We start from the raw sequence: 14,259 nt of genomic DNA on the forward strand, positions 1-14,259 counted from the left end.
TGTATGTATTTTGTTGTTGTAACCTACTATCCATCCGAGCAGACAAATCAACAAGAATACACATTTTTTTAAATAAAATTTTTTATAAAGAAACTTTTTTCTTCCAATCCACAAACTGTAAAATATGACAACCCAGTCAGATATCTGTGCTGCCGAGATCAGAAAACATGTGATTTAACGAGCCATTCAGAGTTGGTTCCCCTTCATCTGTCATATGCTGGCCGATTATAATATACTCCCCCATCTGACTATCTCCACCCACAGCTTGAAAACTGCTTTTGCAAAGATGCACCATATTATTCTTGTAAGTCAGAGCAGACTGTTCTTTTCTTAGCAGGAGGGCTTAAAGAGACAGGTGCTAAACAGAGGGTGAATACAGCTTTACGAGAAAAACAATGTTTTTCATGTGAACATGTTCTTATGTAAACCTAAAATAAAAGTATGAACCTGAAAATTGAGCATGATATGTCTCCATTGAGGTTCAGCGGCTGCCTGTGATTGGCTAACTGTAGAAAGTCATTAACTGAGGGAAAACCAGCTTTTGTGCGGTCCAACTGAGAAAACCATTGCTGTTGTTACTCGACAGCCTAACAGAAATTAGATGTCAGTACACAAATATGGCATAAACTTAAAACCTGATATACTCTCTAATACACCTGGTTCAAGTAAGGTAGTTGTATTGTTGCCTCACAATCTTCAGCAGTGTGTGAATGCATGCATAAGTAGAGAGCGACTGGTTCAGGTTCACTCAAAAAGAGCTGCTGGACCTGGGGATAAAGACAATGATCCTATCCCATCTCTTTAGGGTGCTTTGTCCAAGTATCAGGCTCCCTTGTGTTTTGAAAAGATATGGCTCAGAGCAGACAGGCATTTAGGACTGTAGAGAAACAGTATTCAGTAAAATCACATACACCGCAGAAATCCCACTTTTCACGCCTGTCCCTCCTGATAATTTTAATGTGTTTTCTTTTCGGTATATAGCAAATCTCTTCTTTGTTTCTTAGTGTGAAGTAGGACAGCACTATCCTGTGTGTCTGACTACCGCTGTTATAAATGATTTGTATTGCAGCCAAATAATATATACATGGGAGACAGTTGTAGTCAAGAGTAAGGATTGGTTTGATTTTGTTCTGTAATAGGAATCAATATTACAATACATGTTTTTCTATGTGAAGAAATTAATGATTGTCTTTTTCTTTCTTTTTTTGAAATGAATTTTCTTTCAAAGATGCACTTTTGGCTCTCTTACTAAGGATTCATAGGGCATCCATTCATGTGCTCAGCTTTTATTGATTGGAGCAAAATGATTAGATCTCACTTCACCCATTTGCCTGCAAGCTGAGCATCCTTTACAGCGAACAGGGAGGCTTGATTCTGTATCACAAATACTTCAACATCAAATATATTTTTACTCTCAGCTGCCCCACATTCGCTGAAGCCCTCCATCTGCCAGGCATTGTTCAAAATGAAAATGAGGCCTGGGAGCAGCTACAATGGTGTTAAATTACATTTTTAAAATATTGTGAAAGCAACCATAGCTCCCATAATGTGAACAATCTAGGACAAGGTTCATTCCTCGGAGATTTAAGTAAAGCATAGTAACTTAACACCTCTTGTTCTAGATTGTTTAATGTACTCCTCTTCTGAGATGAACTTGCTTCAGAGTGGGAATAGGAAAATCAGTTTGAGCTTAAGTTAACATTAAAAGAGAAGGAAGTCAGTGGACATGAATAAGTGAGAAGGCACTAAGGGACTCTTTTTGCCTATGACGCTGGAATCAAAGAGAAACTGGGCTGGATAAAGGAACGAAATGCCACAATAATACATGGGGCTGATGGGGAATACTGTTGGAGAAGTTGAAAAAAGTCATCCATGAAATTGCTTGTTGCATCCTTTAAAGCCTCTTGATTGATAGGGGCAATTTTAAAGCTTGACAGTTTCTTAGTTCAGTGGAAGTATTAGAAACAAGTACTTTGGGGTTTTTATAAAGAAAACGGCACCTTTAACCCAGTTAAATGACACCCAATGACAATATACATTTATGGATGGTAGATATCCGGTATGCAAGCTAACATTGACCATGTGTTTCTCTTGTGAGTGTTATTCTTATGACTGTTGCTGTAACTGTATTCCTACTGTGCCCTCACTATAACAACAACCTTAAAAACCTCCAACCTGTATTACCAATCCTCCTGTATGTTGCAACAATAGCTTTCTCTTTACAGTTAACTCCATGAATAGCAAATTAATCATGGATGAATATATTTTACAGCACAAACAACAATGATTGGGCTTTTTTATTCATATTTGTACAAACTGTTCCAAGTTATGAGGCTAAATCACTTACCATTAACAAGCTTAATGTATTACATTTTATACAAATGCGTGTAGTGATATGTTCATGCCTGAATCTAAGCTGTTTTCGCTTTTAAAGGCTATTGCTAAATTTACTCTCCTAAACACAAGAGGCTCTAATGCAACAGGCAAGCGTTGCTGGCTCCTGGTGCCAAATATAACTGTTACTTTACCAGTTAATGGTGGTGTCAAGACTGTTGGAAGACATCCATTTCTCTAAATCCAACAACGTGGTAGTCTTATTCTGAAGTGTCTATAGTGGAGCATAGATCTACAGTATGGGGGCTGTGGTGTTGATTCACAGGTTACAGTATTCACGCTATTTTTATTTCACTCTCGATTCGAAGAACATCTTCTTCCTCAACAAAAACAAAAGTGTCTATGTTAGTCTATGTAAGGGTATAAATATAGTACATGGGGAATATAAGTATGGATAACTTGGTAAACAAGGTACTTTTGTAGGTAGAGATACTAAAAGTGGTGTGGGGTGTTTGCTCTTTAAGTCTACCGGGAAGCTTTGCTGTGATGTTTTTTTTTCTTCTTCTGTTTTGTCAATTATTTTTGAGGCCATTCTATCAAACCAATACGTTAAATCTTTTTGTTTGTGTTGCGTACGTACATATAGTTCTCCTCATGAGCTAGATCACACAGGTGAAATTGATAACAGATTTAAAGTTCTTATTTCATGCTCGGAGTGCATGTGTTTTATTTCACCTGTATAACTGATGTGCTATGAGGAAAGACTGGAGCTCTCCTGGTTGCATTAGTTCCAGCCAGGTTTTTTTTTATTTTTCTCTCAAACTGAGCCAAAAGTTGAGCTATAGAAAACTGAGAACGTTTTTTAGAGTTTAAATGTCAGAATGAATGTCTGCTCTCAAAGAAAATAGTCTTTGGTTGGACTCTATTACGCTCATATTTACGAATGTTTGACCTCAAATCCATCAATGAATTGTTTATGCCAGTCAAAATGACACATTTTCTGTGTTATGAACTTATTGTTATATCAGTCACCCAAATAATGACATGGTTATAAATTGAAAAGACAATGCCATAATTATGGAAATGAGACATCATTTATCTGAACTATGTCAGGATTGCGATTCTGCCTCACTGGGGTGAAATGTGTGTGACACCTTTTACGGGATTAGCAAACCTGTCACATAATTACACGAGGCGCTCCCACTGTGAGAAAACATAGTGGAACTGATCTCAGTAGAACAAGACGGGATTGTCTATTAATATTATTAATCTTAATATAACAAGAAACCTAGCTTGGTGAAATCCATCAGAATAATAGCACCGCTTCTTAAGGCCACTGTTTATAATTTGTAGGATTTAGTATATAAATGTTGACATGCAGGACATACTTATCTGATCTGGTCTCTTTTTTTCTCCTCCTGAAATAGAGATGACTCAAGCAGACATGACAACATGTCTGTCACGATGTGTATCCTTATCGTGTTGAGTGTCTGGGAGTCTTGGCCTAAGGAGAACGGGTCAGATAGCATATGTCCCCTGCCTTCAGGCGTATGTCTCCAGCTCTACCTGAGCCTTTTCCATTCCTCACTAAGGTGGTTCTACTATCCCCGTTCTCCCCAAACTAGCCAGGGAGCCGTGCTGCATGAACCGTAGAGATGAAGTGAGCTGGACTCTGAGTGTGCTCAAAGGGATGCAGGAAAGTCCTGGCGGAGAGGACAGAAATGAAGGTCAACTCACCCCAACTGAGTTCCAGCTGTCACAAGAGGACAGACAGGAGAATCACCTCAAAACCTGAATTGATTTCTTTGAGTGAGAGAGAACACAATTTTAGATATCGGTTGACCTCCCTTGATGGAATGTGTCAAAGGGGGCAAGAGAAAGACTTTTGACTGACAGCAAAATGTCATTTCAAGGGGGGAAAAAAACTCAAAAACAGCAGCTTTTCAAAAGTGCCACTGTCCAGCTCCCATTATGGACACTTCAAACTGAATGTGAACTTTTGAACTACAGTGCTACTGTAACACCAATGAGTGGAAAACTGTATTTTAAATGCAATAGTTTCCCCCGTGTAAAAAAACTCAGAGGTTATGTATGTGTTCTTGCAACATCTCACACAGAAGGTGCTGCTTCCACATAAGCATAAATAAATGTTTTTGCATTATTTCACTTCATAACGGTACAATAGCAGTGTGTCTCTTGGAGCCCTCTGTCAAACAGCCGCTGCGGTTGACTTGATGATTTATTAACTTGAGGTATTTGATGAAGCTCTACTGAAGAAAGCTACTTGAGAGAATCTCCTAGCAATGGAAACAATTTCAAGCCAACTTCACAGATAATTAGGCACTTTAGCCAACGGACTTGATTTTGAAATAAGCGGAGCTCCCAGCAAACTCACTTATACCTTACCGCAATGGAAACGCTCCAAGGCAATAGTGAAATGAAGTCAAACAACTTTGTTTTAGAACACGTTTTAAAAGTTGGCTAATGTGAAGCTCAGAATCCATGGACATAGTTTTCTAGGAGTTGAGTCCAAGTTCACACAGTTAATAAAGACAAGAAGTAAGAGATACATAAACTTGACTTGTTCTCCTAAAACATGGCTGTGATTTTAGTAATCTCCAAATAATGACTTTATATTCAGGTTGTGTATGGTCAAGCACATCATGAGACGTATCACGATACACATGTCACGATAGGATATATTGCAAAGCAAGTATAGGTCACAGACATGTTTGATTTGTAATTTGTAATAGGGATTTTTTTTTAAAGATTTTGAGCTTTAATCTTTTATTACCATAGATGTGTGAAATAAAATGTAATATAAGCCCCACTGACTTCCCATATAGATATACTGTAGTTGTGTCATTCATAACATCATTAAGTTGACAGGGATATTAGACAGTTAATGTATCGTTTGGTGATTCTCGGCTTTCATTTTCTGCAACCCCGTAGAAGTGGTTTTATACTGTCTTAATGTTTGTTATAAATTTTGTCTGAGTGACAAATAAACACATGTTTGCGAACCCATAATTGCAGGTTAGAGATAAGTTACTGTAAATATGTAGTTTATGGACTACGTGCTGTAAGGGGGGAAAAAACCTTTCTTCTGATTATTCCATTACTTCTGTAATTTCATTAACTAGGCTTTTCTAAAAAAGGAGAAGCAGAAGACTGTCAGAGGTAATTAAAAGATAAGGTGAACAGCAGTCTGCTGGCCCCAGCTACATTAAGACATTTAGCTTATGCAGTGAGAGCACAGTATCCCCTCAATGCACACACACACACACAGAGACACCCACCCGTAGCACACGCTGAGTAGATGACGGAGGTGCTCTCCCACCTGCCAACAGACCCTCACAGACACGCTCACCGGAGGGAGATGTGTTGCAGCCCCGAGGCGTCGAACTGGTGAGATATGAAATGTGGCGGGTGCACAATAGTTGTCAACATGAATGACTCGTAAACAAGCAAAACATTACAGCCTGCACCGCGGTGTTCATTTTTCCAAAGATTGGAGAGGACGTCCGGCACCACTTCTCACTCTCTCTATTTTTTTTTTCCGTAGTCTTAACGTGGGCAGGGGAAATATGCTCGCTCCAGTAAGCCTTTCCAAACGCGTGGATCATTCAACTCGCTCTGTTTTGCACTTGGTTTGTTTTAGCCTTAAGCAGATTATGAACATACCATATCATTTTAACAAAAACATAAATAAAAAATGTGTTATGTATTATTTGATGTGTTATTTATAGTAACACTGTTATAAAGAAGTTCTAAGTTAAGTTTTATGGATATTTTACAACCTAAATTGTCATTAAGGGAATTTTATTGAATGACTTCAAGCATTTAATACATATTTATTCAAACATAGTTTTGTTGACATGATTAAAAGAATAAAAAAAATGATGCTACTCAGTGCTCCTAATAATTACAGAAAAAAATAAACACTTTGTCTGCAGAGGCTGTTTTTGGCTTTATAGCCAGTAAAACAAGTATCTCTATGGTTGTATAATGAGTGCAGATGGGAAGTTTTAACGAGAAACTGACACCATGAGTATTGCGGCAGCTACTCCACTCTCCAGCTGCAAGGATGAGAAGCATAAAAAAGAGCAGATTAGAGGAGAATGGTGGATCAACTTCATCAGTTAATTAAACTCTATTGCAGCTTGATGAGCAATTAATCAAGGCGGCGTGCGGAGTGTCAGGCAGGGCTGAGTTCTTCGGGTGCGGTATATTTGCACCATACAGTATGTTCCCAGTGGCGCAACCCTGTGGGGAGCAGTCCTCACCAAGATAGCGGCACTAAAATTGTACAGGGTGCACTGCATCGGGTTTATGTAAGCAGCTATCAATCACACTCTGACATAAGCCGCATCTAATTAGAGCTCCAGGATTAGGCTCCTCTCTGTGAGATACTACTTGTCTAAGTAGATCGAATTTCAGGAAATGCTAAAATATATAGGATTATTATTTAGAAAAAAATAATATTGATGTTTAAAGCAAATGCCAGCCCTATCTCAGAGCGCAGAGGCAATAACACTAAAAGTTAATCTGGGAGAAACATGTCAAAAATGTAACTGTTTTCTCAGCCTCAAGATTTAACTCTTATCTTTCATCTGATATCTGACTCCCTAAATATGATGGCTTTTTGTCCTTTGTCTGTCCACCCCCTTTCATCTACCTCTTCATCTATTTCAAGATTATGAAGGCTTTTTCTTTTATGCTATGGAAATTCGAGTTGGCAGTTTGTGACTAAATGCAGTAAATTTATTAACGAGACCATGGGGAACATTAAAAGTCAATTGAAGGAGGCTATTAAAAGCAGGATTTTAATTGGGTTGGTTCCTTCACTAAACCTTTTTTTTTTGTCTCTTCTCTTTTTTTACAAGAGCAATGGTAATAAAAAGTTCTAAATTAATGTGTTCAGTGTGTGGTAGTCCTTGAAAGAAAGTTGCCCTTTGTAACCGCAGATTCTAGTCTGAAGTAGAAGCTTATTGTATAGTCAAGTACTTCAAATATAGTATGTTTTTGTGTAAAAATCAGCTGTGGTCCGAGGTCAGATGATGTCATGGGCTCTGCTGCCTCTGGCTGCAGTTAGTCTTGCTAAAAGATCTGCTGGATCTTGCTGAAGGGCTTTCAAAAAGAAGAGGGTGAATCTTTTAACCTGAGAACAAGGCTTTACTACAAAACCAGTGTCTCTGCAGCATCCACTCGCCCATTCAGTTGTGGAAACCTGACACGAGCACTGTAGCCATCTGCTTTTTATTTTTGTTGATTGGTGTCTGTGCCCCCGAGGAGTCAGTAAATTGTGTTAGTGCTGTAGCTTTAATGCATCAGATTATATAATCTGTTGAAATTACATTACAAAGCATACAATTGTCCTAGTTTTGGTAACGTGGTGTGACACATTACAAATGGTTTTAATTGCACTTTAGCTTGTGGCTCTTGAGACATGCTGGACTCATTCTGCACTTCAAGAGAACTAGAGCGCGCGTGTGTGTGTGTGTGGCTTGAAAAAGAGTCTGTGTTTGCATGAGAGAGAGAGAGAGAGAGAGAGAGAGAGAGAGAGAGAGAGAGAGAGAGAGAGAGAGAGAGAGATGTAGTGTAGTATTGGCTGTGCTGACTGGATAATGACATGCAGAGTGCTGCACTGCTCCAGCAGGTTGAGCCTCCAACCAGATGCTGCTTTCACTGCAGCTCATAAGCAGAGAGAGAGGCTGCACCAACATCTTAACTGCAGTAAGATTCTGAGTCGGCGATCATATCCTGCTGAAGGAGCTTATTAGAGAAGATACCCGTAGCATGTGGACCTGAGGAAACTGAGGCTAAGCTGGGTTCAAACTTCCTGTGAGACGTTCACTTAATGTTCCCATGCTTATGTTTTTATGCTCTCTGCGTAATGATGCCAGTATTCACTGCAGTTTAATGATTCCATCTCACACAAACTGCTCAGATTCAATGATATAATTTCTGCGCGCTTTGAAGCTACATTGAGGCTTTTAAATTGCTGATAAGGATGTGTCTACAGTATTTTGAAAGGGAGGCGCAGAAGCTTGTGTGTGTGTGTTTGTGTGTGTGTGTGTGTGTGTGTGCATGTGATAGATGACTGGCTGGAACTAAAACGAAAAAAAAAAAGATTGCACTTTTAAAGAACCAGATGGCAGCCTCAGACAGAAGGCCACAACAGGTACATCAAGCACTGGCGCTCGAGGATACTCCTAACCACTCACTATTTAATTCATTGAACTGAAATCATAAAAACAATAAAGGACCAAATGCACAGTGCTGGTAAATTTTTATTATAATGTTTTTATTTTAAAGAGCAATACCATGTTTAAGAACACATACAGCAGTTAAATAAGGCTTCCAATCCAAGGCAATAATCCATACAGTAATCTCTCTGGTTGTAGGCCCAGGCATGTTTTATGTTCACTTAGAGCAGTTGTCGGCAACCCGTGGCTCTAGAGCTGCATGCGGCTCTTTAGCGCCACCCTGGTGGCTCCCTGGAGCTTTTTCAAAAATATATGATAATGAAAAAAGATGGGGGGAAAATATATATATTTTTTGTTTTAATATAGTTTCTGTAGGAGGACAAACATTCTTAATGTTTTCTAATGCTGTAAAAATGTGTAGCAAAATATCAAATTTCAACACTTCTGTTAGCTTCTTCAGCTTGGCACAGTGCCAGGCAGGTTGTTGCAAACAAACCTGCGGATGTGTGATGGGCTGTGGATCCCAAAGGGACATAAAGAAAGTTAGCTGAGGAGAACAGAGGATTCAACAGTTCTTGGACCAAATCATTTGCTTTCATTGCCAATGCGGAAGGATTGCCTGCATGTTAGCTTTGTAATGAGAAGATGATCCAAGTGTCTGTTGAGTTCACTGCAGGAGTTCACTGCACTAGATGAATTTATCTCCCCCTTTGGGCTGCATTCACAAACAACCCGACTTAAAGACCGGACCCTGTGCGACGCGGGCCGTTACCGGCGCCTTCGGCCTCGTTACCGGCCTCACACGGCTCCTTTTCTTTTCCTCCGCAGAGTTTAGAAATTCACATATGCTTAAATTCAGCGAGAAAGCAAGAAAACAATAACACAAACACACGATTATAAACGTATTTGTAATAAACAATGAAACTAAAATATGTGTATAAGCAACGTATTTGTAATACGTATTACAAATACTTATACACGTATTTTAGTATGCAATCACTGACGTATAATCAATGTATTTGTAAAATATCAAAGACAGACGTAATCAGGGATAAAATATGTTTCTAGTCAAAGTAATTGAAGATGCGTATTTCGGGGGAACGTAGTTTGTAGGAGACAGGGTCGCTCCAGGATGCTGCAGGGAAAATAAACCTTTAATCATGAATGCTCATGTATTTGTAGCCTACTTTTTGATAGTAGGCTGATATAGACACTTACAGCATGTGTTGCTTTCATTATAAGGCTTATATAAGGCTTTTAATGTGTTACGGCTCCAGACAGATTTGTTTTTTGTTTTTTTTTGGTCCAATATGGCTCTTTCAGCAGACCCTTGACTTAGAGTAATTTATAACACAAAAAAAAAAGAATGTGATCGGAAATATTCCTCAAAAGCGCGACAGATGTGAACCCCACAGGACCACAGCAACGCCACACAGAGAAAAGAGCAACACTAATGGCATCATGTTAAATGTCCTTCCTTCCATGATTTTGTGGAGTATGTTGTTTAAACTTGTTTTACAGTTTAAAGACTTCTCTGATTAAAATTGCTTTTTGTGTTGTTGTTGTTGTTAAAATGACCATTATAGTATGTTTGGACCCTGGTCCTTCTCTGGAAAATGGGCTGCAGGCCAAAAAGCAATAACCGTATGCCTCCTTTCATTAAGCTGGACTTCCCACTTTAAAAAGTGCAGTACAGCTAATGCACAATAAATGCTGCTTACATACTGACTTTTATTTTTTTTTAAAGGTGTATAATTCAATCACGCTTATTCCATTAAGTCATCGATGCAGTTATATTGCAATAAGTTACCATTGACCTTTATCTTCCTCCCTGAATTACTAAAAATGTAAATTAATATTTAATCTTAAACGGAAGCAAAACAAAGTGTATCTAAAATAGATGTTTTCTATTTAGAAATATTAACTCTAATATGTGTGGGTGTATTTGTGTTCCCTTTACTAAATATTCCAGACGTTTTTTTTAATCACAGTGACTTAATATGACCCATTTTACCTTATGGTATTTCTCCTTTGTTAAGATGCAGAATAAAGTAAAGGTTGCACCCACTAAAGCCTAATGACTAATGGCGTGATCACAAAATATCAATCAATTTTGAGCCTCCCCCACTGTCCCAAAAAACAACGACGACCCTCCCCTAAGAAAAAAAAAGTGTAATAGTTTACAAATAATCCCTTAGCAAAACACTTTCCAAAGCAGTTATGTTTATTGTCACTAACAGCTTCTTGTCTTCTGTGTTCTTCTCTTTTCAGGAAAAAGGAAATATTGCCGTTGTGTTTAATGTCGGAACAGATGACATTAATATTGAGGAGACGTCAAAGTTTGTAAATGACGGAAAGTACCATATAGTGAAGTTTACGAGGAGTGGGGGTAATGCCACTCTGCAGGTGGATGACCTGCCAGTCATTGAGCGCTACCCCACAGGTGAGTCACCCACTCTGTCTCTAATTACGTTAGATTATCAAGCCAACAAGTAATGCTTTGTCTGTTAGGATGTTTTCATGTTGAATTGGCATGTGCTTTAATTGCTTTTTATTTTTCTGTTTCCAGCAGTTCTCACGAATAATACAAGTGTTGTTGAGTTTATTTCTCATCTCTGATGTTTATCACTTTACATTAATCAATGCCGTTAAACAAGCCGGGTCTGTGTAAATGGATTGCACTTAAGCTCTCCCATAGTCTAAAATATAAACTGTATAAAAGGGCATCCACCTACCCTGTCAACATGTCTGCATTATAGTTCCCATATAAATAAATCATCCACCTACAGTTTATGCTCACAGAACGGCAAATCAATAGACTATTTACAGACAAATTACCACTTTTACTGTGGCAAGTAATCGTGTGCCTGTTCAATATTTATTTCTTTACCAATACAGAAGATTGATTGAATTAAGGCAACAAGGTGGATAAACCTTTAATAAGCTACTCAAAACCAATGAATGCCTTTATTAATTGGTTGCTTACTCAGAAATAGATGGCAGATGATTAGTTACATTTAACCATGAATATGCACTCACATGTTTATTATAATTACAGATTGACAAAAATTAAGTTGCATTGGTTTACTGTGTCATAACTGATGACTCATAGTAGTAATTATAGTCATTTTTGTAGCACTTTTAATACACACAGTTTACATGACAATAGAAGATGAATTCCCGCATTACTGACCCATGTAATGAGTATTCAGTAATTTAATTGAAAGTATAAAATATGTTTTAAGTTCCACCTTTTTATCACTGAAATCTGGACAGTGGAGATTCATTGGTGAATATGCAAGCCATCTCATTATTTTTATTTGGGAAAATATGAAGTAATCTACTGTTGGAAATGGAAAACAACTCAGCAACACTGGTATGTTTCTGCAGAATGTCAAGATGTTAGTCGTATGATGGCTTTCAAAATGAATTTAAATGCCACTGCTTCTGTTGTTAAAATTGTACACTTGTTTAACTGCTCAAAGGCTTTGACAAAACCTACAGAGTATTGAAGAAGTGTGACTATTATGTGACTGCATAGCAAGGCTTACTCAACAAGAGTAAGAACTGCGCCCCTAAATCCAAATGTGTTAGATTGTGAGCATGCATCAATTGACTGGGCAGCAGGACAAACGGAAGACAAATTCAACCTGTTGCTACCCTTTTGCTTAATGTTTGGTGACCTTTTTAGCTGTGACCAGTGCATTCATCCACATGAAAGACGGTTTTATCACTGGGACTCAATCGTTGCTGCTTGCCTCAGGTGAAAATGGAAGCTAATGTATTTTGACATGTCGTGGACATGGCAGAATGCACAGCAGGGTTAAACGCCTCGATGCTAAGATCTCAATCTTGAAACAACAAACACCCTCAGTCCTCGAGACGCCGATGATACATCCAGATGTGCTGCTCATAAACTAGATGAAGTTGATGAAAACAACTTTGTTTTTATACACGAAGGTGCAGCATTGAAGTTGATGGGATACATAAGTGTCTGTAATTAAAGGTTTTAATACTTCCGAGGAAAATATGATGGTGTTAGAAAATGAACCACTTGGTAAAACACTATCACTCAAGATCACTTACGTCCTGTAGCCTTTGAAGTTAATAATTTATTATTTAATTTATTATTTATTTAATAATAATTTTAATCTATTTAATGTCTGGTATTTAAAAACATTATGCAGTATGTTTTATCTTGGTGGTGAACATATTGTAAAGGAACAGAAATCTCTTCATTTTTAATTCTTGGTCAATGTATTGGGACATTTAGAAAGCTATATAATTCCTCTTATGATAAGTGCTGAGTTGTAAATGCTGCAGGGGAGAAATGACCAATCTCATCCTCTCCAATCATCCATCAGTGACAATGCCAAATCCAGCTACCTTATTAGGCTCGTAGCAGACTAATTACATCCAATCACAATTACTGCGCAGTTCCTCCCCTCACCCCCAGCACACAAAGCCATTATTCTCTCAGCTCGCCTGTAGTTTGATTAGTATCCATGTATGCCTCTAACACACTCATAATAGCAGCTCCCAGACACTCTTAGGCCACTCACAGAACAACAGTGATTATAATAAGAGTAGACAGCAAAGTTAAAATTGATGGCTGGAGAGTGAGAATGACAGAGAGCAGGAGATTGTATGACAGGGAGCGATCATTCTCAAAGCAAGGAAATAATTGCTTCAACCAGGACCTGTATTGCTGCCCTCGTAATCTCATTAAAAAGTGTCATACTGTTGCATACTTATGGACCATTAAAAGTCTTTAGCACAATTACTAGGATCTAAAATTGCTAAACGCACACACAGACACATCACGAGCCTTGTGTTTGTTGTAGTTTGGTTCTCTTTTCTTTTATTCTTGCCCCGCGTTTATTTTGTAGTGCACACAAAAGGCGGAGCAGCAACAAAAATAAAATCAGCCCCTTCTCCCGAGTCTTAGCCATGGAAGTAATACCATCACAATGGCGCTGCCAGGCCCGCAGGGTACGGCGCAGTATCCTATCGGAGCACCCAATGAACACTCGCTGCACACAAAGATAATGGAGAAGTCCCTGGCCTTATTCTTGTACTGTTATCAGAGCGTGGTGCACTTACAGAGCTCGCTGTCTCTCCTTCCACTCCCCTCAGCTCTAAGTTACGTCTTTTTTTCTGTCCTTTTTACCCCTATCTGTGCAGCCTTGCCCCCTCTGTTGATCTTACCCTCTGTCCTGTTTTTTCCACCTTGCAGTGTGGAGTCTGATTTGAGTAGAAGGAGGCTAAGCGTTATCCATAAGCGTTAGCTCCATCCTGCTTCGGTTTCTTCTGTGTTTTAGCCATCAGCCCATTCAGCCCATTGTGCACGCAGTAGTCCCTGAGCATGCTTTAAAATGGTGCAATGGCTGCCACAGCCAGAGAAAGGAAAAAAAAGAGAACAGAATAATACAAATTAAAGTGAGATTTGTGTAGGTTCTTCCTTTTTTTTAATCCTCCCGGATCCATGAACAGAGGAAGCATTTGCATATTTGTTCATTTAATGTGACGAGTGTCCAAGAGCTTGTAATGAGATAAAGCTTCCACCTTATCTGACCACTTTATTAACAAAAAAGAAAACAAGTGAGTGAGGGCAAAGCGGGTCAGTTGGGATGGCTCAGCTGAATCGCGGCTGTCTGGCGGAGGCGATAAGCCAGGCTGTCCCATACCAAACCAAATCACCGCTCAGCAGCAGTCG

At 38.8% G+C, this 14,259-nt stretch overlaps 1 protein-coding gene across 37 annotated transcripts in view; it reads left to right on the forward strand.

Moving 5' to 3' along the window:
• LOC137779604 (neurexin-1a) overlaps positions 1-14,259 on the forward strand; it is a 231,760-nt gene that overhangs the window by 180,528 nt on the left and 36,973 nt on the right. For all 37 annotated transcript variants that reach the window (XM_068567607.1, XM_068567606.1, XM_068567610.1 and 34 more), the window contains one exon: positions 10,815-10,986. In XM_068567607.1, the coding sequence (XP_068423708.1) occupies positions 10,815-10,986 (172 nt within the window). The remainder of the gene's footprint in view (positions 1-10,814; positions 10,987-14,259) is intronic.

This window comes from Clinocottus analis, unplaced genomic scaffold (assembly GCF_023055335.1).
Source record: "Clinocottus analis isolate CAN_PGR_092001 unplaced genomic scaffold, fCliAna1.0.p SCAF_8, whole genome shotgun sequence".
NCBI lineage: Eukaryota > Metazoa > Chordata > Actinopteri > Perciformes > Cottidae > Clinocottus > Clinocottus analis.